Raw genomic sequence first — 25,278 nt, 5'->3', positions numbered from 1 at the left:
CCAATGAGCTGCCCTCTGAGCCTGGAGAACCAGAGATGGCCCCAGCAGTTCTCCGACTACCTGGTGTACTTTGTGCACTAGTCTGCATCATTAGTCCAAGACCACACCTGCATTCATTAACAAGTGCTGCCCACATGACCAGGGCCAGCCAATCAGAGCATCATGTCTTACACGGCCAATCAGGTAGTCAGAGAAGTGCTTCACCCATCTTTGTTTCTCCAGGTCCCTTTAATCCTGCCATTTACACACTGCTTCTATATATTTTTGCGCTTCCGCTTTAATTATTTTGTCACTCCCCTCTAATTGATTTAGCTTGTATTACAATGGAATATATATATATATATATATATATATATATATATATATATATATACATATATACACACACACACATATATCATACATACAGACACACAAATACATAAAAATAATGCACACGTATGTGTATTTGTCATGCACAAAAAAAATAAAAATAAAAATTGAGCATTTCATGCCCCCCCCCCCTATATATTAAAAAAATAAATAAAAAAAATAAAATAAAAAAAATCACAGCAACATCAGCCAACACACAAAAAGCGCCATTTCCCTATTCTGTCCGCAAAAAATATGGGCTGACTGCGGACAGGAAATGCACCTGTGTGACCGCGCCGCAGCGTTTTGCGGCCCTACTGGTCCATGAATACAGACCAGAATAGGAAATGATGCGTGGGAAAAATAAAACGGCAGCGTTAGTCTGCGTAGCGTCCGTACGGGCGGAGCGCACATCTTGGGTCAACGGATCCACATTCAGTCCGTAAAAAGGGATGTTCACACGGAACAGAAATTCTGCGGCATTTCCGCGTTAAAAAAAAAAAAAAAAAGGCGGCAAAATTCTGCCCAGTCACCAGCTGCGCCACTCCCCGCACTTCGCAATACGTCACGCCCCGTCGCCTTCTAGTGAGCGCAGAGTACCGCTTCCAAGTCACCTGACCAGCGGCTCGGCGCTCACTAGTGGCTGCCGGGGCGCGGCGTACTGCGAGAGGAGGGTGAGCGCGGTATCTGAAGGCCGGCTGCACTAGCATTGCCGAGTCCTGAGCCGGCGGCCGCCTCCAGATCCCGCAGCAAGAACCTGCCGTAGCACGCTACGGAAAAGCGGCTTTTCCTGCCCACGAGCGGAAATCAATTGCGTTTTTCCACTCACGGGGGGGAGGGGTGGAGATAATAAAAATTATTCACAGCGTGCCCCATTTGTAGGCGGATTCCGTGCGGTCAGCCCCTCCGTAAACATTATTGCAGAAAGGTCGGAATAGGAAGGTACGCGGGGTCACCAGCTGGGCGCGGGGTCACCAGCCGGGCGCAGGGTCGGATCCGACCCGGTCGTGTGCAGGCGGCCAAAATCAGATGATTCCGCGTCAAAATCCGCCCTGACAGAAATTGCGCAGCATTTCCGATGCGTGAAGCGTCCGCAGGTCACAGATTTGTCGTGCATTCTGGCGCAGATTTTGGTGCGGATCTGCAAGTGTTGAATTCAAACTGAAGGATGAAATCGCACCAAATCCGCACCGTGTGAACGCACCCTGAGGGATATACCGTATATCACACAGCTACCTCCGGATTATCAGACGGTCACAGAAAAGTATTTCGTATTTCCACGTGAGATAACAAGTAGCGTCCATTGCAAGGACCGAGCAGCCCTCCTCCCTCACACCCCGCCGTCCTCTCCTCAGACGCTCCTTCTTACCTCACAAGACTCTCGTCTCCGCCGCACAACTTACAATCTTCCTTCCCCACAGAAGGAGGCGCTCACGCCAATCACTGTCCACGTTGCGCGCGCCAGCCAATCAGGAGCCTCGTCCTGTCTCTGCCTCAGGCAGCGTCTTGTGAGCGGCGCGGTGATTGGCTGCTCTCTGGAAACCAGTGATACATTGTATCAGCGCTGGAGTCGCCCTGCAATGCGGAGCTGTGTGCGGCTGCAGCGACCTCCAGACATGGCCAGCTTCGCATTGACCATCGTGAGGCAGTAAGTGGCCCTTATTTCACTCTTTCCGTGCTCGGAGGATTGCTGGGAGCCGCATTGGGAAAGGTCATAGCCTAGCAGCCGGGGCATGGCTATTATTGGCGTGCGGGTAGGATGGGAGCCCAGTATGGGGGACATAGGCATGGTGCTATAATAATGGAATATATGCTATACAGGAATATAATGACTGGCACTACATGGCATTTGCAGTGACATTAAGGGGGCATCACACGACAGTCACACAATGCCCACATAGGGTTATGTGATCACATGGCTATGATCATGGGTGACATGTCAAGTGATCCATGGCATCATAACACACCTAATCCCTGATGCCCTTTTTAAGTCTGGGATGCCCGCTTTCTGGGCTCATGTGCCTTGGTATATTTATGGCCGCTGTTGGATTATATTTGCCCTGCCCTCACTTGAAATCAGTTGGTGAACTGATGTACAGCAAGGTGGATATTGGGCTTTTGCTGATACACAGAAGCTGCAGTGTAAAGCATGGTAGACAGGGCAGTGTATTGTGCAAATGATATTAGATCGAGTGATCTGTGTGATAGGTGTTAACAGCGATCAGACAATCTGCGCTAAATCGCTTTTCCGTCACTGATTGGATGTTTCATGCGGAACTTAAAAAATCATTGTTCGTCTGCCGTAAAACCTTTTGTGTAAACAGGAGTCCCAGCGATCTGCTGAATGGAAGGCAGCGGCAGAATGGTTGACTACAGGCATGGTGATGATCCAGGGAACGATCAAAACTGCCCAATTATTGTTCCGTGTTAATACAAAACAATCATAAAATCTTGTGCGCAATTTTTAAATCACTTGTGTGGAAGTAGCCTTAGGCTAGTCTAACACGGCGATATCGGGCCATGGGAACGTGTGATTTCCCCACGCCAGAGGATCGGCAAGGGTTTCCCATTGTATTCATTGGGAATCCTCCTAATTGGACTCGGGTGGCCCTTTGTATTTTCCGGCGCTATTGAAAACAATAGGCGAAGCGCTCTGAGGGAACACCGAAAGTTAGGACATGCCGTGCAAGATTTGTCCATCTGGCATCGCACAAATCTTGCGCAACTTTCACAGCCCCTTGAAAGTGGCCTCAGGCCAGATTTCATACAGGCGATAAAATGGCGCGAAAATGTAGAATTATGAAACCCAGCCTCTTCAATGGTTTCCTTCACGCTTGCGATGCTTGTGTGAAAAAAAAATAGCGGCAAGTTCTATCTTTCCGTGTTTTGCTTTTTTCTTAATCGCCCATGTTTCGCCATGCAATCTTCGTTTTATCGCATTGCAACGCACAAACTTGTGATTTTTGGCAGATGTGATGTGTTTTTAACATTAGGAATTCCTATTGTCTATCGTGAGAAAATCGCGAGCGGCAGTGATGTTTTTGCAAGAGAAAGCAGCGCTGACGCTCAGACATCTCATGAGCAAAAATGAGATATCGCCGCGATTTTCTCACAGTGATATTGCGATCACCTGTATAGGCTGGGTTCACACAGGGCAGATTTGTCGCGGTTTTGCCGCAGAAGAACTGCTTCTGCGGCAAAACCGCTTCAAAAGTTAATTTGGGCTTGCTGATTTTGCTGCGGATTTTCGTGCGTTTTTTTTCCGCAGCGCTTTTTTACTTTTTTCGCGTATTTTGTGCGGTTTTGGCTGCGTCCATAGAGGTCTATGGACAAAAAAGCGCTGCGGAAAAGACCAAAGAATGAACATGCTGCATCTTTTAAAACCGCGACGCAGTTGCATTTCCGCACTGCGGCTGTGCGGAAAAAATCCGTCCTGTGAGAACAGCTTTTTGGCAAATCTCATTTGTGCTGCATTGCACTGCAAACGCAGCGGTTTTGCTGCAGTGCGGATATGCAACGGCAATCCGCGGCAAATCCGCCTTACTCAGACTTTCCGTCAAATTAAAAAAGAAAGAGGAAAAAAAACACTGGGGAACCAATTTCTGAGACCCCAGGGATGATGATAATGGAGCTGCGGTGTGTGTGAACCAGGTTGTCCGTGCCAGATGCGCTCCTTGGATGTCAGTGATAAATGTTGGGTGGTCTTCTAAGGCCGCCTGCACACGGGCGGAAATCCCGCGGCGGGATTTCCCGCGGGATTTCCGCCACTGAAAGCCTGCATAGGAGCGCATTACAATACGCACTCCTATGCAGACGGCCGCGGTTTGGCCGCGCAAAATCTCGCGCGGCAAACAACCCGCGGCATGTCCTATTTTTGTGCGGGGCTCGCAGAGCCTCGCACAGGAACGTCACTCACCTGGCCGCCGGCTCCGGTCTGCGCATGCGCCAGCACATGAAAGAGCCGGGGCCGCCGGGCGCGCGTGAGTACGCGCTCGTCTCTGCAGGTGCTCGGGTCGGGTCCCGCGGCGAGAATTCTCGCCGCCGGATCCAACCCGCCCGTCTGCAGGCGGCCTTGCCAGATGCGCTCTTTGGATGTCAGTGATATATGTTGGGTGGTCTTCTAAGTCGATCTAAGTTCTATGCTTGTAGGCGTCAGAGCAATAAATGCCATACTTTCCCCCTCATAGAGTTAAAGGGGTTGTGCCAACACCCACAACCCTTCTCAGAATATGAGGGCAAAAAGCGGAATTCACCAGCCCTTTTTCTCGTCACCCTCTGGCAAATAGCTGATTCTGCCGGAGGAAGCCATAGTCAACCATACGCTTGAGTTGGTCTGGCTTCTAAGAAGATTTTGACAGTTAAGGCCCATTTACACAAAAAGATAATTTTTCAAAAGACTGAAATACTTTATGATCTCTTTGCATAAAGTGTTAATGGCCATTAATCACACAGCTGCATTGTTCTCTTCACGGCTGCCAGTAGACTACAATGTTATCTGCCAGCGCCCGTGGAAATAACACCGTGCGGTCTATTGAGAGATACTTTATCTCTCATTAGCTGAACGATAGATTTTAAGTCTACCTTGCCCGCGTTTACGTGTAACGATTATCACTAATTTTCGGTCATTTGAACTAATTTGAGTGATAATCGTTACGTGTAAATGGGCCTTTACTCTGGAAATATAGTATTACAGGGTGGTGATTCACATGAATGGTCATCCTGCATGCGAGGATGGCACATGGTCCATCAGAACGGGAGCTGATCTTGCTGAAAGGGGGTCCTGAGCGGGAGACCCTGCTCTATGAAGTCCGCGGCTGCTGTTGTGGATTTGTTGCTTATTTTGCTGCAGATTATCGCCATATTTCCCACACAGAAAACCTGCAGCTACAGATTTACTGATTTTAGTGCAATTTTCAGTTTCTCCCATTGAAGTCTATCCCCACGTTTTCCTCCCCAATTCGCTGCTAAAATTGACAGGCTGCAGACTTAAATTTCGTACCGCAACTCAATTTCTGCGCCAATTTAGTGCAGAGTCTTTCTGCAGTATGTGGATGAGATTTTGCGAATATTATCCACATTGCTGCGGATTTTCCGTGCTGAAAACCCCCAAAATAAATCTGCAGCAGGTTGGCCCCATGTAAACACGGCCTTAGGCACTGGATCCTTAGCAACCAGAATGTCAGCCGTGATTTAGCTCTAAGCTGTATTGGCAGCCCTCCAGCCATGCTTTTTACCCGTCTCCGGTAACAGGCTTTCTTCAGACAGTGTTTAGTCAAATGTGTTCTTTTTCCTGTAGAGCTTACAGGAGAATGCCAAAAAATTGGGGCACCCAGGACATGCTGCAATTTTGAAATCATGCAATGGACTACAAAAAAAACCCCAACTTTGCAAAAGCGGTGGGGAAAACAAAAAGCGGCTTTTCATATTTTCCAATAGACCTACAGCAAAAAAACATCTGGACACTGCAGCATAAAACATCAGCATCGTACATCAAAAATATGGTGTTTAAAGGAAACAAACCAAAAAAAAAATCTTATTTTTCAAAAAAGACTACGGTGTCCTCCTAAGGTCACTCTCATAGAGGAGTTAGTAAAAACGCTGCATTTGTAAACCCAGCGTTTTCTACTAAGGCGGAGCTGCTTTGTGCAGAGTTTAGTGTGAGCGCTTACTATAGGGGTATCCCTGCTGCGGGGAGAGAAGGAGGGAATCTTCAATAGCAGAGGGAGCGGGGCAGGGCTAGATGGGCGGGGAAAAGGTGGTTCCATCTAGCCCAGCGGTCCCCCCGCTCTCAGGGTAGCCCTGCGGGGATGAGAGGGACTCCCCGGGGTCCCCTTCATCTCCATGGGGCTGGAAGAATTTCCCCACAGCAGGGAGATAAAGGGTGTCCCTGGGGAACCCCCTTCATCGCTAGGGACTCCCTTCATGTCAGCATAAAAAAACGGCATTCCCCTCCAGGGGAAAATAAGGAATTCCCCTGCATGAAAGATTGAGGGAATCATCGTAGCGGGTAGAGCAAGGGATGTGGCTACACGGATTCCCTGAGGGGGGGGGGGGGGGGCATTTGGAACAAACCTGTACCCCGCCCTCTCTAGAACAGCACTCTCTCTCTCTGCTATGAAGGATTCCCTCCTTCCCTCCCTGCAGCAGGGATATTCCTCTAGCAAACGCTTACACTAAACTTTGCACAAAGCAGCTCCTCGGAGATCGGGAGAGAGGATTTCCCATGGCGGGGGGAGAGAGAGGGCAGTGTTAGAGGGGTTCACCCATAGCCCCCCACTCTCGGGTAAGCCCTGTAAGCCCACCCTCGCTGACTACCTGCAACGGGGATTCCCTCGTTCTCCCCTGCAGGGGAATTCCTTCTCTCCCCGCTGCTGTGTAATCCCTTATTCTTCCCTGCAGGAGATGAAGGGAGTTCCTGGCGATGAAGCCCGTGGGGCTTTCCTTCACCATCCTCCCCTCTCGGAGCAGCAGCCCTCGTTTCCAGTGACACGCATCTCCCAATCGTGTGAATGGGCAATTTCGCTGCTAATTAAACTCAGGACTTGATAGCGGAAAATCACCCATCTACACTATTTTTTTGCGCAGTTAGCCACAATTTTTTTGCGCGGGTAACGTTGGCGTGACTTTCACGCTCGTGTGAATGAGGCCTGAGACAGAGACCTCTGTGGTGTTTTTCTCACATGGCTTCTGATCCTGATAGTCTTACTAAGAATACATTTTCTCTTTTTGTTTTCCTCCTCAGTGGCGAGACGCGATACAACAAAGAAAAACTACTTCAAGGTAAGAAATAATATATACTGTGATTTAAAGGGACAGTGACCCCATAATGACTTTACTTGTACATTGTGGAATAGCATTCTCAGCATTTCCCTCATATAAACCTATTACCGCAATTGCTTCCTGTGCAGCCAATAGGGATCTGGTTAACCCTTTCCAATCCTGTGTTGGACCTCGTCTGATATGCAGATTTTCCTGCGTAGCTCTGCTGTCTCACAAGGTCCGTCACATGTATATGAGCGTGCTAAGGTGCGATTCACTGTCGGAGGCTCTCCGGCACATGTATGTACAGTTAGGAGTCCCTGCGCTAGAAGAGGATTTTTCGCCTGAAGAAATGGAGGCGTTCTTTGGAGTCCTAATGAATGTGGATCTGAATTTGAAGCTGCAATTAGCTGACTAATTTACAGACGAATGGCCTAACGGACCCCCATTCTTCAGGGATGCTTTCTCCCGCCTCTTTTTTCTACAAATTTTTGGGATGTTGCATTTAGTTCCTCCTGACACTCCGCAAGGACGTGCACGTACCTGAAGGGGTAAGGGGAAGAAGGTCAGTGGTTACATCAACAAGAGCGCCAAAGGACTGCATGCTCCTGGAAGAAACATGGCTGTAGAGAAGAGCCCAGTGGGCTTCCAAGGAAGGTTGGAATTCAAATGCTACAATCCAAAGAAGTCTACAAAGTGGGACCTACAAATATTTTGCCTTTACGACTCCCAAAGTGGCTATATATTTTCACACAGTCTCGATTATGGCAAGGCCACCACAGAAAGATGTATTCGGCCTGATTTCCCAGTTACATCTCTGATTGTGGTTAACTTGGTGCAAGGCCAAACAAGTGGTAGAGGCTATCACATCTTCACCGACAGGTTCTACACAAGCCCTTGCTCATGAATTGCATGAAGATGCAGATTATAGAAGCAGTTATGACATCTAGGAAGGATTTTTATAGTGAATTGGAAAAAAAAAAGTCTTCAGGAATATCACGAATGCGTCTATGAATGTGGCAAGAAAATGATGCGCCTCTCCTTCCAAGACTGACAATGCGGAGTACATTCTATGGCCCTAAAACGCTCACCTGCTAACAACCAACAACAGAACTGTAATGCTACGACATCCAACAACGACTAACAAATGCCAAAACATTTACCAAGAACACCAACACACAACAGCAGATGGAATAACTCATAAATATGAGGTATTAGTTAGTGCTTTGGCCAAAGTACAGAAGCTCACAAGCCTGCATCAAGGGTCCTTGTTGTCTTGCAACAACTAAAACCCACCTTGCCTACCTGCAAGCGGGGCAATCGCCCCAATAGGGACGGCTCCACGCTGGAACCTAGGAGCCTGGTTCACCATAGATGGTAAATGGCAGAAACGCAAGACAAGGGAAAAAACAACATACACACTGATCAGGGCAGTTCACACCTCCTGTCCGGACACCTACAGCAGACACTGAAGGCATTGCTGTTCACACCAACAGATTAGGAAATCCCAACCAGAACCGCAAGCAAGCCAATCCAAAGCAGACTTTGCATGACTCCAAGCACCAGCATTCTAAGAGGGAATGAGATAAATGACTAGCACACGCTAGTGAGAGGGGCTGGTATTTATATGCAGCAGACCGGAGGTGACTGTCTGGCTGATGAACCCCACACCATCAGCCAGCCAAATTAACCACACCTGCAGCAGTGTGCTTCTGGAAACCCACAGGTCCAAGTTCTGTGGAAGAGCACATTGTTGTCATATTTGATTTAATAGCCAACCATACAGCCTGATAAAATCAGATGGAGGCTTACTGGTACAATGCCTTCCTCGTGCCGGTGCCACTCCATCCTAACGATCAGCAGGAGCCACGGCGATCAGATCAGACATTGGTGGCATAGCCTAGGGATACCACTAATGTACACTGGTAAATAAAAATTACGGCAACTCTTTTATATCACACATCAGATCTCAATGAGCAAAAGACAGTCAATCAGGTGGCCACAACACACAGGGGTAAGGGCGAAAGCAGACGACTCTGACCTCTATGTAGTGGCCAGCGCTGGTAATTGCAGGCCCAGTGCTCATTAAAATAGGTGAAAGCTGCAGCTGTAATTACAAGCATCGGCCACTAAACATGGGGTGGAGCTAACTGCTTCCACTCCATACCCATGTGTGTTTTGGTGCAGACATACGATCAACTATTGATAATTTATCCTTTAAGGGGTTAAGAAACCAATCGCCTCTTCTGGCAAATGAATTTATATACATGGATGCCTCTAATGGCACAGTCTATCCAGGCCTAGAGGAAATTGGTACAAAGCAACCACAATCTATGAAGAGCGGCCTTCTTAGGCTGCTCTCAAACAACTCCATTTCAGACTAAATCACAGCGTTTTAGTCTTTAGTCAGACAACCCAATTCTGTTGGTTTCCTGTTACCGTAGACCAGTGCACTGTGGGCGCTCCAATGACTATTAGGATATCTCTACCTCCATTGCATCATCTTTTCACAGGTCAGGGCGTAGATGAACCCCTTTCTGAAATAGGGTTCATGCAGGCGGAAGCTGCCGGCAGGTTCCTGAGTGATGTCAGATTTACCCATGTGTTCTCCAGTGACCTTATCCGCGCAAAACAGGTAAGTGCCCTTCTATACCGTGATGTCTACGGTCCATGCAGCTCTGATACGAAAATTGTTCAGTGCCCTATTCCTGTCCATAGGGGGCAGTATTGTAGTAGCTAGTGTTGGTGTGCTGATGGTGTCTGTGCATTACAGATTACATTACAGCCAGATTTCATCAGTATTTGATCTGTTTTTGCCTCCGTTTGTTTTATTTTCTACTGGCCAATATAAAATAATAGCAGTACGGGGGCAAAAACAGAAAAAATAGGACATGCTGCGTTTAAAAAACAAAAACAAAAAAAAAAGGTAGTGCAAACTACTGCCATGTGAAAAGATACATACAATTCTATTAGGTTTGTGTTAGGCCGCCTGCACACGGGCGGAAATCCCGCGGCGAGATTTCTGCCACTGAAAGCCTGCATAGGAGTGCATTACAATGCGCACTCCTATGCAGACGGTCGCGGTTTGGCCGCGCAAACAACCCGCAGCATGTCCTATTTATGTGCGGGTCTCGCAGAGCCTCGCACAGAAACGTCACTCACCCGGCCACCGGCTCCGGTCTGCGCATGCGCCGGCTGCCCGGCAGCCGGCACATGAAAGAGCCGGGGCTGCCGGGCGCGGGTGAGTACGCGCTCCTCCCTGCAGGCGCTCGGGTCGGGTCCCGCGGCGAGAATTCTCGCCGCCAGATCCGACCCGCCCGTCTGCAGGCGGCCTTAGGCCTCCTTCCCACGAACGGATTTCCGCCGCGTAATTCGCGGCGAAAATCCGCTGCGTTGCCCGCAGCTATTAGGTTCTATTGAACCTAATAGCTCCATGCTCACGATGCGTAATTCCACCGCGGAATTACGCATCGCGATTTCTCCCGTCCTCACCCGCAGCATGCTCTATTTTCTGCGGGTGAGGACGGGCTGTACGCACTGACGGCTTCCATTGAAGTCAATGGAAGCCGTCCATTCACGCTATCTCCCGCTGTAACCAGCGGGAGATAGCGTGAAAAAACGCTTTCCCGCCCACCGCCGCGCGTCATATGACGTCATATGACGCGCCCGGCCGCGTCACGTGACACGGCCGGCCGCGGCACGTGACACGGCTGGTGACGTGGCGGCGGTGGGCGGTGACGCGCGGTGACGCGGCGGCGGTGGGCGGGGAAGCGATTTCACGCTATCTCCCGCAGGTAAGTATAGGGTCTCTGGGGGGCGCCGTGACGGGCTTCGCAGCGGAATATTACGCGGCGGAGCCCGTCACGCTCGTGGGAAGGAGGCCTTAAGGTCCACAAATCACGCATTAAATATGGAGCTAGAATACAGCCGTCTCAATGCAGCCTCTATAGAAATGTTATATAATAACTCTTGAGTAATAATGCTTATCGTCCCCCGCAGACGGCGTGTACCATAATGAAGAGCAACAAGCCGAGTGAGGAGATTAAGATAAACTATGATGCCAGGCTGCGGGAGAGGGTAAGTGGTTGGCACTGGGGTGCTGGGTTTGAAACTAGCAAGTGTAACCTCTATTTTCACATGTGAGTCTGACATGGGCAGAAATTGCGCAGAAAAAAAAAAAACATTCATTTGAATAGATTAACACATGTGATTTTTATTTATTTATTTATTTCTTTACCAGTGGTTCAAATTCGAAAAATCGCTGCGTGTCTTGCATTCTTTTTGTGATTCTTGTTTAACCCTTTGCAATCCAATTTTGGATTAAGGGTTTCCTAGGGGGTTTTCTCTTTCTGGCATTATGCAATGGCACCATCTGCTGGCTAGAGCCAGTACTGCGGTATGGGACATGCTAGGGAGGCCCCTTACAACAGAACGCCCAGTAATATACAGTAAGAGTACCCTGCCGGACATCTTCCGACATTAGAGCTGTACAGCCTTCAATCAGAATCTCTTATGACGTCAGACAGTGGATTGGAAGGGGTTAAGAATTGTCCTTTATTTTCTATGTGGCATAAAGCAAATGCATTGCCGTCACATATTTTGTGACTGCATGCGACTGCAATCTATTTTTAATGCATGTTGCTATGAGGACCCCATGAAAAAAAGAGCCAGGAAGTATAGAATAGTGAAAAATGAAAAACAGATGTAAAACACATGCAAATCGCATGGGAAAATTGCAAAAACGCATGAAAATCACACGGAAAACAGTAAGTTTCTAACTGACCAAAATTGCACTCGCCCGTGTGAATACAGCCTTATGTGTCTCCCTCCAAATATTCCTAACAACACATTCCTATATCCTATATACTATTTCTCTGCATCTTCTCTTCTTGACTCCTTACAATCTCTTTTTTTTGGACTCTACTAAAGCCACCGTTCTAAAAGTGTCCGGCGGTCTCTGCTGATCCTCCGGGATCTCCCTGCAGCACTTGGCAGTGTAGATCAACTCCTCGGTGTGCTCCACTCTACAGGGGTTGTACCAAGACCTCAAGTTATCACCTTCACACACGATGGGGGATAACTAGCTGATCGAACCCCGCTGATGCCAAGAACCGATCTCGGATGATCTCTGCATGAATGAAGTGGGGGCCGCACATGCGCTCCAGTCATTTTAATGGCACTGGAGATTGCTGAGCGCTCGTACTCCATTTCCAACACACTGGCTGATATGAATGGAGCAGCAGCATGGACACATGACCCCAACCCCATCTAAAATCTTTGAGAAACTTGACTTCTTGCCTTCTCTCTATCTCAGTGTGCGATGCTAACATAACTGCAAGTCAGTACGCCCATTGTCCTGGGGTCATATTTCTGACCTGGGGTCACTCAGTATATTCACTCACTTGCATGCTCATGTCACTCGCGCTTCAAAGCATCTCCCAAATCCGTCCTTTTCTTACTGTGGAAACAGGAGAAAAAAAACACTATTGTTGCCCTGATCCATTCTACTCTTGACTACTGTAATGCACTACTAACCGGTCTTCCACTCTCTAAACTCTCCCCTTCATCCAATCCATCCTGAACGCAGCAGCCGGGCTCCTCTTTTTGTCTAACCGCTACACCAATGCCTCCACCCTGTGCCGGTCACTACACTAGATACGTATCCAATATTAAAGTCAATTTAAACTCTATCACTCTCATCCATAAGGCTCTCCACCGTGATGCGCTGCCCTATATCTCCTCCCTCATCTCTGTCCACTACCCTACCGTGCCTTGCTATTGACCATAGGCTAACCCTTCAACTCCCATCTCCAAGGCTTTTCATGAGCTGCATCAGTTCTCTAGAATGCGCTACACCAGACAACCAGGTTGATTCTCAATGCCCACAGCCTTAATTGTGTCCTGAAAACATTTCTCTTTAAGGAGATTTGTTATACTCCCTAATCTAACTTTTCTCTATTTACCCCTCTTCTCCTTCTCCCTCAAAAACCAACCCCTTTGATCTCAATATATCCCCCACCCCACATACACCCTAATACAATTCATATCTGTACGTGTACAGATACTGGCTAATGAGCGGATCATACAGATTTATGTATAGTACCCTAGTTATATAAATGATGGCACTATTGCCTCTTGTGTCTCCTCTATTTCCTCATAGATTGTAAGCTCTTGTGTGCAGGGCCATCACTCCTATTATTCGTATTGTCTATCAGTTTAAGACTGGATGTAAGGTCTGACTTTGTGTGTTCTTGTAAGCTCTAATTTGTAAAGTGCTACAGAATGTTGGTGCTATATAAAGGTTATTATTAGAGATGAGCGAGCACCAAAATGCTCGGGTGCTCGTTACTCGAGTCGAACTTTCAGTGATGCTCGAGAGTTCGTTTCGAGTAACGAACCCCATTGAAGTCAATGGGCGACTCGAGCATTTTTGTATATGACTGGTGCTCCGCTAAGGTTTTCATTTGTGAAAATCTTAGCAAATCACCAAAGTCATGTAAAAAACACAGAAATAGATAGGGCAGGCGAGGAGCAACATGCAAGGCTGCATTTCGGGCTCCGAGGTCTCACTATTAAGCCACAATAGTGGCAGGAGTGAGACCCCCCCCCCCGCACTGTCAGCATAAAGATCCTTCTCCTCGATGAACGATGTTAGCCCATTGAATTCAATGGAGCCAGCAATACAGCCGGCTCCATTGAAAGCAATGGGCTGCCGGCGAGCGCGGGATGAATTTTCGGGAAGGGCTTAAAAATATAAGCCCTTACCTGAAAATCATCCTAAAATGTGTAAAAAAAAAAAAAAATGTATACTCACCTTTCCGCTGCAGCCGGAGTTCAGCCGCGTCTGGCCGGCAGTTCTCCTGAACTGCTCTGTGTAGTATTCAGCAGACGGGGATTTAAAATCCTCACCTGCTGAATGAGCTGCCTCTGATTGGTCACAGCCTCACCAATCAGAGGCAGATCTCACTCACACCCATTCATGAATTCATGAATGGGTGAGTGAGTGCTGCTGCTGAATACTACTCAGTGCAGTTCAGGATAACTGCCGGCCAGACGCGGCTGAACTCCGGCTGCAGCGGAAAGGTGAGTATACTTTTTTTTTTTTTTTTTTTTTTTTTTTTTTACACATTTTAGGATGATTTTCAGGTAAGGGCTTATATTTTTAAGCCCTTCCTGAAAATTCATCCCGCGCTCGCCGGCAGCCCATTGCTTTCAATGGAGCCAGCTGTATTGCCGGCTCCATTGAATTCAATGGTCAGTGCTCGTTTAATCGAGCACCCTAATACTCGGAACGAGCATCAAGCTCGGACGAGTATGCTCGCTCATCTCTAGTTATTATAAATAATGCTGTAATAAATCATGACAGATGGAACCGCAGTATCTTAGTTTGGTCACTAGAGGGAGTGCTAGTTACTGCTCTATTTTATATAGGAATTTGAGTGGTTTACAGGACAATTGCGGGTACGTTAAGTGATCAGCAGCCCTGCAAATTCTCTGAATCCTCCCACAAAAAATATAAAGTTTCGGGGGGGGGGGGGGGGGGGGGCAAATATTTTATAATTCTATTCAATGGAATTCCTTTTAATGTAGAAATTGATAATATGGAGAATCTGATAACGCAGCACAGGCACGAAGTTTAAAACTGCAATATAATGTCCTAGACCTAGAGTACTTTCCATGTAGGCGCACAGAGGTGCCAAGATGTGCCTAATACATGAAGATGTTTGAGCCTCAGGTGCATCATGTGCTGATGGAAGTTATACTAAGACCGGCACTGAAAGGTCACTCTTAGTAAATTTCACCCATAGATTCTAAACCTATATGAAAGCAGACCCACACACAAATGTATGGCACAGACCTAATTAGCATGAAGATAAATGAGTTTATTAGAGTATATCCAAGATACAGGAAAACTGCAATAAAATCACTTAAAAACCTACATAGGTTAAACTAAGGGTGCTTTTACACGAGTGTGTGACTACATAGGTGTGCACAAAACCGCGCACCCACATACGTGCACAAACATGCGTGAATGCAGGTCCGTGCAGCATTGCCTTCAACGGGGCAGCGGCTGCTGCCAGCGGCGCCATTGAAAGCAATAGGATGTCGGCAACCCCTGCAGTGATTTTCAGGGAAGGGCTTGAAATATAAGCCCTTCCCTGAAAATCATCCCTGGTTTGTGTAAAAAATAAATAAATTTACGGCGCAGAAAGTCATCTTACCCCATTAGGAAGTTATTGTCTCATCTGAAAGGGGTTGTCCGAGTTGTGGCTTTTCCGTAAAACCAGTTCCCCATAAACTAACTAATAAATAGTCATATTTTCACTTCTCCACGCTGTATCCCACAGTGTTTGCTTTAGCCAATGGCAGAGCTCAGCAATTGAGCACTCTGCTCTGTCTTTGATTGCAACGTCCCGTAAACGGGAGGGGACAGCCTGCAAATGTGACATCAGAGGGGAGTCCCGAAGCAGCGGTGCAGGACACAACTGGGAGAGGTGAGTATTGGGAGTATTTATATTATGTTAGTGGATGGGAACTGGTTTTACAGGAAAGCTACAACTGGGAAAACCCCTTTAACACAACAAAACCCATTGTAAAGTGATTTAGATTGTAAGTAAACCACTGTGATATCACGTCATATTAAGAGATGAGCTACAGACTAACCCATTCGTACACACAAGAATATCCCAGAAGCGTTATACTCCCAAAACAGGAGAAGTATATAAAAAAAAACACCTATCATAAGGTGATTATCCAAAATATATACAAAATAGTCCCTCCACAATAATATCTAACTAGGCCATTACCAAAATCCTATATAAAAAGAAAGATGCTATAAAAGGTATCCTATAGTTATAAACCAATCTGATAAGCCAGCACTTGCTCTCAGGTTACAACTGTGCTATAATGTGCAATGTCACCAGAAATGGTGACACAATTCCAAAGGTGTTTTGGATGTGTCGGAGGTCCTGTGTGTGCAGGAGAACAGGGGAGACAGAAGTGCTTGCACAGGACCTCCGACACATCCAAAACACCTTTGGAATTCAGTCCTATCCAGCCGAACTGACAAGGGGTTCTTCCCCGAAACGCGTATTCTATTGCTGGTTTTTAATTTGTGAAATAATAAAGAAGAAGTGCTTTCACCATCACATATTGGACCTTTATCTTCATCTTCTAGTAACTTAGAGGGTTGCGCCTCCATACCAGTTTTTGTCACCTCCTTTTCGCTACACTCACGCCCACACTGGTGAAGCGTCATCTGGTTGGCAGCACCTCCACCATTCGAAATACTCCATCATTGGAAACACTTTGTACTCCATAAATATTCCACCCCCCTCACTGGGTCTTGCTCCACCCTCCTTTTTCATTTCTTTTATTCACCAGAAATAATAGACCGAGCGGGAAGAAGCGGTTAGGGAGGTCAAGGTTATAGCAGCAGGTCTTGTACGTTTTTCTATAGTCCTCCAATAATCCAGAATATTTGATAACATGGATGTCAGATGAAAGTCATTGCCTTGTAATGAGGACACAATTATAATACAATGTTGTGTTGTAGAAATACGGCGTTGCGGAGGGGCAACCTCTCAGTGAGCTGAAGATCATGGCGAAGAAATCGGGAGAGCAGTGTCCTTCATACACCCCTCCTGGAGGAGAAACCCTGGATCAGGTAAGTCGTCCATGGGTGAAAATCCCTTGCGGCTTATATAATAGTATATTACATACTAGCGATACGGAACAATGCAGCGGGCTCTAGAAATGATGCGTTCCACGTCTCAAAATCAGTGACAGATATGCATGGCCGGGCTGCAGATTGAGTTTGCCGTGGATCCACACGTGGATTTAGGCCTTCTCAACGTCCCTTTTCTTCTCCACATGTCTTTCAAATCCCCTCGTGGAAACAATCTGCAGCGTATATACTACGGCGCGGATTGCAATTCAAGTCAGTAGTTTATTTCTTGGATGCGCCGCAGGTTTTATGCAGAATTGGTGCAAAGTCTGCTGCAAATCCAGAGCAAATGGCGCAGGGAGAGCGTAAGGGAGTTGCTGCAAATACGGCTTGTCTTTTATGCAGATTTTGGATACAAATCCATGCAAAAAAAAGCAGCGGAGAATCCGCTTTTGAAAGTCTACAAGTGGTGAGTCGCCACCAATATGCCCTGCCTTTATATATTGGTTGGATACTTTTTCGGGGCAGTACTTCCCTGGGTCTTGGCTCGATTCCTTGCTCTCCGCTTCAGTTTTTGTTGCAGATTGGCATCAGAATCCATAGGTTAGAGGGCAGGGAATTGAACAGGACTTGGGGGGGGAGAGCTGCACACATCACCTGATTTAACCCTTTCCAATCCAATTTGTTTTCTGGTTTTCCTAGGCGGCTTACGCTTTTTCTGCTGTTATACAACAGCGCTATCTGCTGGCTAAAGTCAGTACTGCATGAGGTGACACGTTGGATAGGCTCCGACAGCAGAGAGGCTGGCAATATACAGTAAGAGAACCCCGACGGACATCTACCAACAGCGGAGCTGTACAGCCTTAAATCATAATGTCTTTAGACGTCAGACAGTGGATTGGAAAGGGTTAAAGGACATCTATCATCACCTTTGAAGCCCATAAACTACACTATGAGGCTCAAAGGGTAAGAGGATGGGGGTCCAGGGAGCTGTTTTTTCTGCTCCAGTTCCAGCACTGTGCCTCCAAGAAATCAGCGCATGCGCATAGCTGGACTCTTCTCATAAGGCTGTGCGCACACTCTTCCATTCATCTCTATGAGAGAGCATGCGCACACAGCTTTGTGAAAAAGTTACTGTGTGCGAGCACTGATCTCTAGGGTGCGCAGCGCGGGAACGGGGGGACCTGGTAAGTATAAAAAGCATCTCCCCGGACTCCCCATCCCCTCATCTTTAAGCCCCTTAACGTAGTTTATAGGTCTCAAAGATGATAACTAATGCCCTTTAAATAGCAATTTGTCACCAATACACCTTGATTATGTATTACTTGGATAAGATAATACCCGCACCGCAAGTTATAAGAATAGAAGCCACTGACCATATAAAATGAGAGTAAATGTATACGTATATACCCGAAGATGACTCCTAATATCCTTAGTTATAGTAGAGGGATGTACATTATTCTTCATAACACACCTCTGCTGCTACAGAACCTCTTTATGATGAGTAACTGGAGATACCTGTGCACTGATGGTGGATATGTAACGTTCTCATAGTTTAAAAAAAAAAAGTGTGCAGCAGCTAGAAAAATTGTGCAGCGGCTATGTCTTGTGATGTTCTGCAGCAGCTGGGCAACAGAACTGTGTAATATGCTGTGCAGCTGCTAGAGAACATGTTCGTGAAAGCTACACGTTGCTGCAGGGGAAGGAACTTCATGCTAAAGCAACCTGTAACAGACCGGATAAGCAGTGCCTACATTGTGCCATTCATCTCTATGTAATAGTATAAACCGTAGCTTACGCCAACCGTTGTGCAACCTCACAGGAAGAAAGGGACAGGCAAACTGCAGCAAGAAGTCAGATCACATTGTGACAGTCAAGCAGCCGTTGGAGCTCTAGCCTTATATAAATGCATAGTAACCTAGTATGTTAGGCTGGGAAAAGACCCATGTCCATCCAATTCAGCCTATTACCTCCCAATGTTGGAAGGCAAAAAAAAAAACCCCAATGAGGTAGAAGCCAATTTTTCTCATTTAGAGGGGAAAAAAATCCTTCCCCCACTCCAAATCTGGCAATCAGAATAATCCTTGGATAAGCAGCCCTTCTGAAGTAATCAGTGACTATAATATGTAATAGTATTACACTCAAGAAAGGTGTTTAGGCTTTTTTATACTCTTATAGTAAGTTTACCATCACCACCTCCTCAGACAGAGAGTTCCATAGTCTCACTGCTCTTACAGTAAAGAACCCCCTTCTATGTTGGTGTAGAAACCTTTTTTTCCTCTTGGCGTAGAGTGCGCCCCCTTGTTACAGTCCTGGGTATAAATAGACTAATAATTAGGAAATTCTAGCACCAATGTTTCTGGTGGTGCAATGTGCACACAGCTATGCTACATGCACGTCACACACACAGCTCTGCTACATACTTTGTTTATCCCATACTACAAGGATCAGAAGCAGCATGCCACTGGAGATGGACCTGTGATGACATCACCATCATGCTCCGCCCCTGATTACATGACAGTGACGTCATCAAAGGTCCTTCATTGCCAGTGAGGGAGTTGCATGCTCCACCCCTTTTCACATGATGGTGACGTCATCCCAGGTCCTGCATCCTTGTGCAGATTACGGACGGCTAACAAACCCCCCCTGCGGCCTCGGTTGCTATGGGTTACTAATGAAGACCTAGGCAGACAGCAGCCGTGTGCATACAGGAACTGTGATATGTCATTGTAATGTGATCAGGAGGGGCCCATGTAACTCCCTCACTGGGGATGAAGGACTTTTGATGATGTCACTGTCATGTGGTCAGGGGCGGAGCATGTAATTCACTCACAAACCCACTCACTCACACACGGAAATACAGGTCTTCGTTAGTATTTTGATGATGGGAGAGATCCCTGTATTGTCCCCTGACATATTTATACATAGTTAGTAGTCGACCCTCAGCCATCCTTACTTTAAAAATAAGTAACCCCAATTTTGATAACCTCTCTGGGTATTGTAATCCGCCCATTCAATGTTTAAATATCCAACAAAGATGAATCATTTCACTTTTATTTAATGTGACCCGTTATCTACACCATTCCATTGAAAAACAAACTGAAATCTTTTAGGGTGGAAAATAGAAATAACACTAAAATAATTGTGTTGCATAAGTGTACACACCCTCTTATATGTGTGGGTGTGGTTGTGTTCAGAATCAGCCAATCACATTTAGGCCTCATGTCCACGGGAAAAATATGATTTAGGATCCGCAGCGGATTACCTGCACGCGGATCCGCACCCCATAGGGATGCATTGACCACCCGCGGGTAGATAAATACCTGCGGATCGTCAATAAAAGGGATTTTAAAAAAAATGGAGCATGAAATAATCTGGACCATGCTCCATTTTCGTGCGGGTCTCCCGCGGGGACGGCTCCCGCGGGCTTCTATTGAAGCCTATGGAAGCCGTCCGGATCCGCGGGAGACCTAAAATAGGAATTTAAAGAATTTACTCACCCGCAGCGGGCCGGGAAGCTCTTCTCTTCCTCACGGCCGCATCTCCCTTGCTTCGGCTCGGCGGATGTGCCCGGCGCATGCGCGCGGCACGTCAACGACGTGCCGGCGACGTGCCGCCGGCGTGAGGAATTCATCCGCCGGCCGAAAAAGAAGATCTGGCCGTGAGGAAGAGCAGAGCTTCGCCGCCCGCTACGGATAGGTAAATTCTTATTTATTCTTATTTTCAGCCCTCATGTCCGCGGGGCAGGAGGGACCCGCTGCAGATTCTACATGTAGAATCCGTAGCGGGCCCGATTTTCCCCGTGGACATGAGGCCTTAAACTCATGAAAATAGTAGTCCGTACTCCGCTGCCATTATTTAAGGGGTTCTGATTTAGCCCTTATAAAGTTCAGCTCTTCTTGGAGGATTTTCTTTCTTGTCCGTAAAGAGCTTACAGCACCTCAGAGGAATCCGGGAAGGTATCAGTCAGAAGAAGCAGAACAAAAATTTCCAAGGCGCTACAGTGAAGATGGTCATCAAGAAGTGCATGAAATTTAGCACAACTGTAACTTTACCAAGAACTGGGGGTCTTGAAAAGACGAAAAGATCTGAAAAAAATTGCTCCCGGAAGCTTCCAAGAGGCCTACAGCAACATTAAAGAAGTAGTTTCTGACAAGTCCTGGTTGTGTAGTGCATGTAAGAACCATCTTCTGTATTCTTCATATGTCTGGGCTGTGGGCTAGGGTGGCAAGACAGAAGCCTTTTCTAGCAAAGTATAACATTTAAGTTCTGCTATGTTTTACCAAAATGTACATCAAGTCTGCCAAAAGTATGTAGGGGAACGTGCTATGGTCTGATGAGACCAAGGTTGGACTTTTTGGCCATAAATTCCAAAAGGTATGTTTAGTGCAAAGCGATGAAGATATGGAGGCAGCATTAGCCTTTTGGTCTGTTCATCTGCTGCTAGTACTGGGGCTTTAGCAAAGGTGGAGGGAAGTATAAACCGTTCCAAATATCAGTTCATTTTGGCACAAAACCTTCAGGTCTGCTAAAAAGCTGAAGAATGAAGAGGAATTTCACCTTTTAGCAAACAACAACCCAAAGCATACCACCAAATCAATAAAAGAATGGCTTCACTAGAAGAAGATTAACCCTTTCTAATCCAATTTGTATGCTGGTTTTCCTAAGGGGCTTACTCTTTTTTTACCATTATACAATGGCACTATCTGCTGGCTAAAGCCAGTACTGTATGAGGGGACATGTTGGATAGGATCCGACAGCTGAGAGGCTGGCAATATACAGTAAGAGAACCCCGACGGACGTCTTCCAACATCGGAGCTTAAATCATAATGTCTTTAGACGTCAGACAGTGGATTGGAGAGGGTTAACGTTATGGAATGGTCCAGCCAGAGTCCAGACCTGAATCCCATTGAAAATCTGCAGGTTGACCTGAAGAGGGCGCTACACATGAAATGCCCTCACAATCTGACAGATTTTCAGCGCTTTTGAAAGGAAGAGTGAAAAAAGATTGCAAGTCAAGATTTGCCATGCGGATAGACACCTACCCAAGAAGACTGAATGCGGTCATAAAGTCAAAGGGTACATCAACAAAGTCTTAGTTTTAGGGTGTGCATGAATTTTTCCACCACAAAAGAATTGATTGTTTTTCAATGAAATAGTACAAATAATGGGTAACATTGAAAGTGGAAATAAATCTAGAAGAATTCATCTTTGTCGGATTGTTTAACCCTTTCCAATCCATTTATTTTTTTTTCATCCATTCTCCCCAGCTCCAAATAAATTGGAGCTGAGGAGAATGGATGAGAAAAAAATAAGTTTTCCCTTCACCCTCCTGATCTGACAATTCAGGACGGTGCAGGTGGTTACTACACCGTGGGGGGGGGGATGTGGAAGTAATACTTCCGCATTCTCCCTTCAGCCTCCCGACTCGGCGATCACGTGACAGCTGGGGGTCAGGTGACAATGGCTGTCCCATGATCGCAGGGCGGAATGCGAAAGTAATACTTCTGCATTCTCCCTTCAGGCTCCCGGCTCGGCGTTCATGTGACCGCTGGGGGTGAGTTGACACCGGCGGTCACATGATCGACGGTCGGAATCTCCGTGCATTACATAGCGCTAATTAAGCGCTATGTAATATGTAAAGGAGAAGGCAGGAAGGGTTTCTAACCCTTTCTGCCTTCTCCTCGGGGGTCCTCGATGAGGACCAGTGCAGGAGTGCATCTACACCCGATGTGTCTGACGATCGGGTGCAGATGCACTCCTGTGCTGCAGTGTCGGGCCTGTCCCGACATCGGAGCTGTGGAGGAAAATGATGGTGTCGGGGCATGCCTGACATTGGATTGGAAAAGGTTAACAAAAACATGGCTTTTTTTTTTTAGGGGTGTGTAGACGTTTTATATCAGGTGTGTATATATAGGTGAAAAAGTTAATCCAGTGCTACAACTAAAAAAAAAGGAATAGCGGTAGCTGTCCACCTAGACGAGAATGCCTGAGGGGGCTCAAAGGTATCATCTGTCACATAAGAGAACAGCATTATAAATGCACATGGTTGGTAGGGTCACCAGTGCCTAGCATTGGGTCTTGTATGCAAGAAAATACCGAAAGCAGTGAAGACCTACAAAGGCTTTGGTCATAGCATAGGAGATTTACTGCTCACCCTGCTCCACCTTCATATCCAGGACCAAATAACGGGTTCACTTTAAATTTGATGTCTCATATATAGCTTTTCATTTTTTACTTAGGTTCGAGCTCGAGCCAAGGACTTCTTTGAGTTCCTCTGCCAGATGGTAGTGGATGAGACAAGTGCCATAGACCAAGCGGCTCTTGGCGCAGCAGGACGTGAGCGTGTGACCGCTGTCGACTTCTCCCCATTTATAAATCACAGCAACGAAAACCAAGCTGAATGCCAAGACAACAATGACCTCTCCTTAGATGCCAATATTCTGCTGGTTAGCCACGGAGCCTACATGAGGAACTGGATCAAGTACTTTGTAGAAGATCTTCACTTTACGTTTCCACCTGACCTGAAGAAGTCCCGAGAACTGTCCGTGAGCCCAAACACGGGCATCAGCCATTTTATCATCAGTCTTAAACCTGGGGAAATAAGTAAACCCTCCATTCGTTGCGTTTGCATCAATCGCCACGATCACTTAGCAGACCTCAATGCGGATACTAGCCATTATGTTGTATGACACTTGCAGACTCTGCTCAGCGTGCCTGGCTGGTAAGATCATGCTGGGAGTTGTAGTCCTCCAACAGATGGATATCCTCAGTATGTTTTTCCTTACTGTAGCATGTTATTTATCTTAAAAGGGCACTGAGATATTCCATTCTGAACATAAGTAACTTCTTCAGATCTTACAAGTTACCATGGCAGTATTCTTCACGCCTGGCTGTAGAGAAGCTGGATATTTAGAATCTTCCTTAGAGAGGTTGTCTAGTTTAAAAAACCCATTTTTAATTATTCTACTCAAGAATTACGAGGTGGTGCCCTACTCAAGACCCCTGAGTACTAGCCAAAGTTGAGTCTGTAAAGACTGTCTCTCTTGGAGCACCCAGTACATTCATACATTATATGGACATCCCACTGATTTTAACGGACACTGTGTAATGCTTCATTCCTCCTGTGGTGGTGCAGCAGGATCCCTCCACAGTTGACAATTAATTTAGGGAGCGAGACACCCTGTGATGTGCTTATCATTGGGGAACCTTCTAACAAAAATGGACAACCCCAATTAAAAAATATATAATGCGCTGTAGACTTTTTATGACTGGGGGCAAGTAGGGTGATGCAGAACACCACTCAGGGCCCACTCAGAAGGTCTTCCTCACCCCAACCATGTAAAAAGGTCATTGGTGGGATGAAGAGGGTTGCCTAAAAAGTGACAACTGTCTAATCATGCCAACAGAATTACTCCTTCCCCCCTCATTGAGTGTAGTGATATCCCTCCTGGTCAGAGTTAGAGATTCACCAAAGCCAGGAGATACTCCAAAAACAAATTCGGACAAATACGGAATTATTAAAAGGCGTTGTCAAGACCCCTAAAGTTGGTTATTTATTTTTTAAATCTGCCCTGGGTAGTAGAAGAACATAAAAGAAGCCATGGTCACTTCACCGGATCTCTTGCCACTCCCTTACCTATGATACCTGGTCCCCCACTGCTCTTCACTTCTTGGTGTAGCGATAATATCAAATACCAGAGGCCACTGCAGCCCATCTCTGATTCACTTCGGCATGTCCCATTGTCAGAACACCCTCGAAACAGCAGCAGTGGCAGATCGAGTGAGGCAAGTATGACTTCTTTCATGTTTTTTCACCAGATTTAAATAAATGGGGTCGGATAAACCTTAGAAAGCATGGGGGATGAAAAACTCTGCTTTTCTTCCTTGCTTAAAAAAAAAAAAAAGTCCAGCTTGCAGTTTTATGTATATGTTCATATATAATATACTGTTGTTTAATGCTATTGCAGAGATGCAAAAACAGCAATTTCTTAAGTCCATGTTCATATGTGGCATCTTTGCTCACAACATAGAATAGTACTATGTAAGTTGGATGTTGCAGAAAAAAAGGGCTTAGCATGCACTCATCACATTGCACACAACATCTACATACCTACTAAATACCTGTATACACTTTGACAACCTGGGTGTATAAAGCTTACAGGATCGCCATCTTTTCTCCACCCTAGATTAGTAGTCGCACCTCAGAAACCTACGGTTCAGGCCAGAATTTACAAATCCATTTTATTTGGGGTACTTGAACAAACAGTATAATAACAGACTCTTCGTACATACATACACATAAGCATATTGTCCGGCCGCTAAGTAACACGTTATCTCTCTAACAGAGGTCTAGTACCTAAACTATATAACACAGTCCATCACTTGTTTTTACCCAGCCGGGTGTGCTTCCCCTGTCAGGATCCTGGATGTCAGTCCCCATTTAGCCCCACGCTCCTCCGAGCTACAGCCTCTCGTGGACCTCACAAGGCCCTCTCTCA

The 25,278-nt window shown here is 46.5% G+C and overlaps 1 protein-coding gene across 2 annotated transcripts; it reads left to right on the top strand.

Moving 5' to 3' along the window:
* The first annotated feature begins 1,896 nt into the window (after positions 1 to 1,896).
* On the top strand, positions 1,897 to 24,316 carry TIGAR (TP53 induced glycolysis regulatory phosphatase). 2 transcript variants are annotated; one of them, XM_066590541.1, is made up of 6 exons: positions 1,897 to 1,999; positions 7,094 to 7,131; positions 9,624 to 9,745; positions 11,110 to 11,187; positions 16,667 to 16,777; positions 23,020 to 24,316. In XM_066590541.1, the coding sequence occupies exons 1-6, from the start codon at positions 1,932 to 1,934 to the stop codon at positions 23,467 to 23,469; spliced, it is 867 nt and encodes a 288-aa protein (XP_066446638.1). In that variant the 5' UTR covers positions 1,897 to 1,931; the 3' UTR covers positions 23,470 to 24,316. The 2 variants fall into 2 exon arrangements, with proteins under 2 accessions (XP_066446638.1, XP_066446639.1); XM_066590542.1 differs by lacking the exon at positions 7,094 to 7,131 and having other exon boundaries at positions 1,902 to 1,999.
* Positions 24,317 to 25,278: the final 962 nt, after the last annotated feature.

The sequence above is a fragment of the Eleutherodactylus coqui genome, chromosome 2 (assembly GCF_035609145.1).
Source record: "Eleutherodactylus coqui strain aEleCoq1 chromosome 2, aEleCoq1.hap1, whole genome shotgun sequence".
NCBI lineage: Eukaryota > Metazoa > Chordata > Amphibia > Anura > Eleutherodactylidae > Eleutherodactylus > Eleutherodactylus coqui.
The sequence above is the reverse complement of the archived record's forward strand: the minus strand, read 5'-3'. Positions and strand labels throughout refer to the sequence as shown.

Bases quoted from the DNA above. Each gene is read 5' to 3' on its own strand.
- TIGAR (XM_066590541.1), top strand. From the start codon at position 1,932: ATGCGGAGCTGTGTGCGGCTGCAGCGACCTCCAGACATGGCCAGCTTC. The intron at 9,746-11,109 runs GTAAGTGCCCTT...CGTCCCCCGCAG, and splicing joins ACCTTATCCGCGCAAAACAG to ACGGCGTGTACCATAATGAA. The intron at 16,778-23,019 runs GTAAGTCGTCCA...TTTTTTACTTAG, and splicing joins GAGGAGAAACCCTGGATCAG to GTTCGAGCTCGAGCCAAGGA.